The following is a 2,837-nucleotide window of genomic DNA, read 5'->3' as shown; positions in this document are numbered from 1 at the left end:
AAAGAGTGTGTGTTCAATTTTCCTTTTCCCTTAAGATTTATCTCCTGCTGTCTGCAGCTATAACCTCATACATAAAATTCCTTCTTTCAGACTAAATATAACAGTACCAGCAGGAGTATTTAAACAAACATAATAAATTTCTATTCTGTTCTCTTTTTCCGTATAGAATTTTACATTTGTTTCGTCTTTACTTATTTTTATTGTTATAAAATTTTAATTACATGTATTTTAGGTATGAGTCTATAAGAAAAATTTTATACTAGTGTATATTTTTAATAATTGAAGAATGTGCTCTTAAGTAACAATTTCTCCCCCAAAAATTAGTGTTTAGAAAGAGCCATGAAGTTTGCGTTTGAAGAATTCCATCTCTGGTATCAGTTTGCATTGTCCTTGATGGCAGCAGGAAAAGTAAGTCTTCATTTTCTGATACAAATCTTTTACTGATGGTTTTTGATTTGGTGCTACCATGATTTTAATTTTTTGAAAATAATTAGAATCCTTAAATCATTTAAGTACACTGTACTCCAGAAATTATACCTAGTGCTGTACAAAGAATGATGTTATTTCAGTAGTTTTTAACCTAGAAAGACTGAAAGATGACGATAAGAACTGTCTTGCCAACGGACTTAAGCTAAGCTAATTGAATACGACTAATTAATTATACCAGATCATATTAACCAAGTTACAATTTCAGTGCTGTTTTGATGAACAAATTTTATGCCTAGGTACAAATTAACACTGATTCAGGATGCTCTTGGTATTTTTTTTCCTTTGGGAATTTCTGACTGTATCTTTTTAAAATATCACTGTCTTTGTCTTTACTGACTGTGTATACTGCGCAATTAAGGTGAGATGAATTTTTTTAGAAGTTTTATGTAAACTGGGAACTTTTGTTATCAGATGCAATCTTCTATTTTCAGTTCTTTTTTACTTCCTCTGTCAAGTTGTATAAAATAAATCACATTCATTATGTAATGTAAACAATACTGATTTTCTTAAAAGTTCATTCTCAGTGGGGGTAGTTTGCTTATCTTCAGTATGGAGGAAAGGAATGATGTGTGTTTTCTTTAGAAAATATTTTAGAAGCACATTGGTTCTAAAGGGACTTGATTCTTCTTCCTGTTCTCTGTTTACTTAGAGTTATCTTCTAAATTGAGATTGGATTGAGGCAAATGAATTCAGAAAAGAGAAGCAGTGCCACACAAGAATAGCTCTGATACAAGAGTGTATAACAAAGTGCTGTTGTAACTCCCAAAGAGCACTAAGACAGTGTTTCTCCTGAAGACTCTGTCCATTTCCTACTCTTTGATTTGCCTGGCTCAAATGTGTGCTTACAGACCTAACAAAGGCTTAAATCCAGCTCAGAACTTTTTTCTGAATCACATGCCATTGGAATTAAATTCCGGGCAAATGTTTTACTGGGGATACTTAATAAGAGTTCATAGGGGTTAAATAATTACAGCAGTGCCGCAATTCTTGTGTTGCACTTACATGAGGAGTAGTGACAAATTGTCAACAAAGTATTTAGTAATGTCTGCTTCACATGGAATTTCTACTTGTGAAACATATTTATGCCTTTAGTAATTTCAATGAAAATGTTTTTAACAGTCTGCTCGAGCTGTTAAAGTCTTGAAGGAATGTATACGTTTGAAACCAGATGATGCAACTATTCCACTCCTTGCTGCAAAGCTCTGTATGGGATCTCTCCACTGGGTAAGCTTTGGCACTCTGTCTTTTTAGCAAGTGCTGTGCTAAAATTCAACACAATTTTGGTTCAGGGATGTAGCAGGTACTTTTGCACAGTGACTACATGCATGTGGTCATCACTGAAAGTACACCACATATGTATACGCATGTGTGCATCCCTCTTTGCATGGCCTATTTTGAAACATTTTACAGCAATGATTGTGTTTATTGAGGTAATCATGATACTGATTATCTTGATACTGATTTAAGACACAGCTAAACATATGTTAGAAATTGAAACATGGTTAGCATACAGAAATGAAAAATGCAACTTAGATTTCTCTTTTGTCTGTGGAAGAGTAAAATACCTTTTTTTTCTATGATAATGAAACAAATCCCTTGTATTCAGGAGACTCTTAAGGTAATAGCATATTTGCAGATGGCTGGGGTTTCTGAATTCCTAGTAGGGACGTCTTTTTAGAAAATATTACTGGAATTGTATTTTAGATAACCTTGAAATTGTTTTATCTGTACAAAATCCATTAAGTTAATCAAAGAACACTGTGTGGTTTTCAAGATACAAGTGTAATTTTTAGAAGAATGAGTCTATTTAAAAAGGAGGAAAAGAGGAGGGAAAGGTCACAAGCAGAAACTGAGAAAACTGTGCAGTAGCAGAAGCAGGACTTCCTGAGGCTGACAAAAATACAGTTTTAATCATTAATGTACATCCTAGTTTTTAAGTCGTTCCCTATGGATTGACTCCATATGGAGTAGCTTACTGTACTTAGCATTTACATGTACTGGATTTGATTCAACTTTTTTTTCTTTCTAGATTGTTAAATAGTGTGCTGGCATGGGTGTGCAGTTAAACCCTGATCTTTTACATATTTCTCTGTTGATGACTTCACATACATTCAGAAGTACTGTATGTGATGCAGAGTTCACTATGGCTGTATTTTTTTTTTTTTTTCCAGGGTTGGAGTTCTTGTAATTGATTTTCCTAAAGAAGTAATTCAGGAGACAAGAACTCTATGAAATCCAAAAATGGTAGATGGCATATATGAACCAAAAAATGCCTTTTTATTTAAAAAAAAAAAAAAAAAAAAAAAAAAAAAGAAAAACCACAAAAAGTTTAAAATGCTTTTTTTTTT

General features: G+C 32.9%; 1 protein-coding gene across 2 annotated transcripts in view; it reads left to right on the top strand.

Annotated features, from left to right (window-relative positions):
• TTC7B (tetratricopeptide repeat domain 7B) overlaps positions 1-2,837 on the top strand; it is a 112,597-nt gene that overhangs the window by 42,050 nt on the left and 67,710 nt on the right. For both annotated transcript variants that reach the window (XM_010003710.1, XM_010003709.1), the window contains exons 9-10: positions 325-408; positions 1,609-1,713. In XM_010003710.1, the coding sequence (XP_010002012.1) occupies positions 325-408; positions 1,609-1,713 (189 nt within the window). The remainder of the gene's footprint in view (positions 1-324; positions 409-1,608; positions 1,714-2,837) is intronic.

Source organism: Chaetura pelagica, unplaced genomic scaffold (genome assembly GCF_000747805.2).
Source record: "Chaetura pelagica isolate M959 unplaced genomic scaffold, ChaPel_1.0 scaffold48, whole genome shotgun sequence".
NCBI lineage: Eukaryota > Metazoa > Chordata > Aves > Apodiformes > Apodidae > Chaetura > Chaetura pelagica.
The sequence above is the reverse complement of the archived record's forward strand: the minus strand, read 5'-3'. Positions and strand labels throughout refer to the sequence as shown.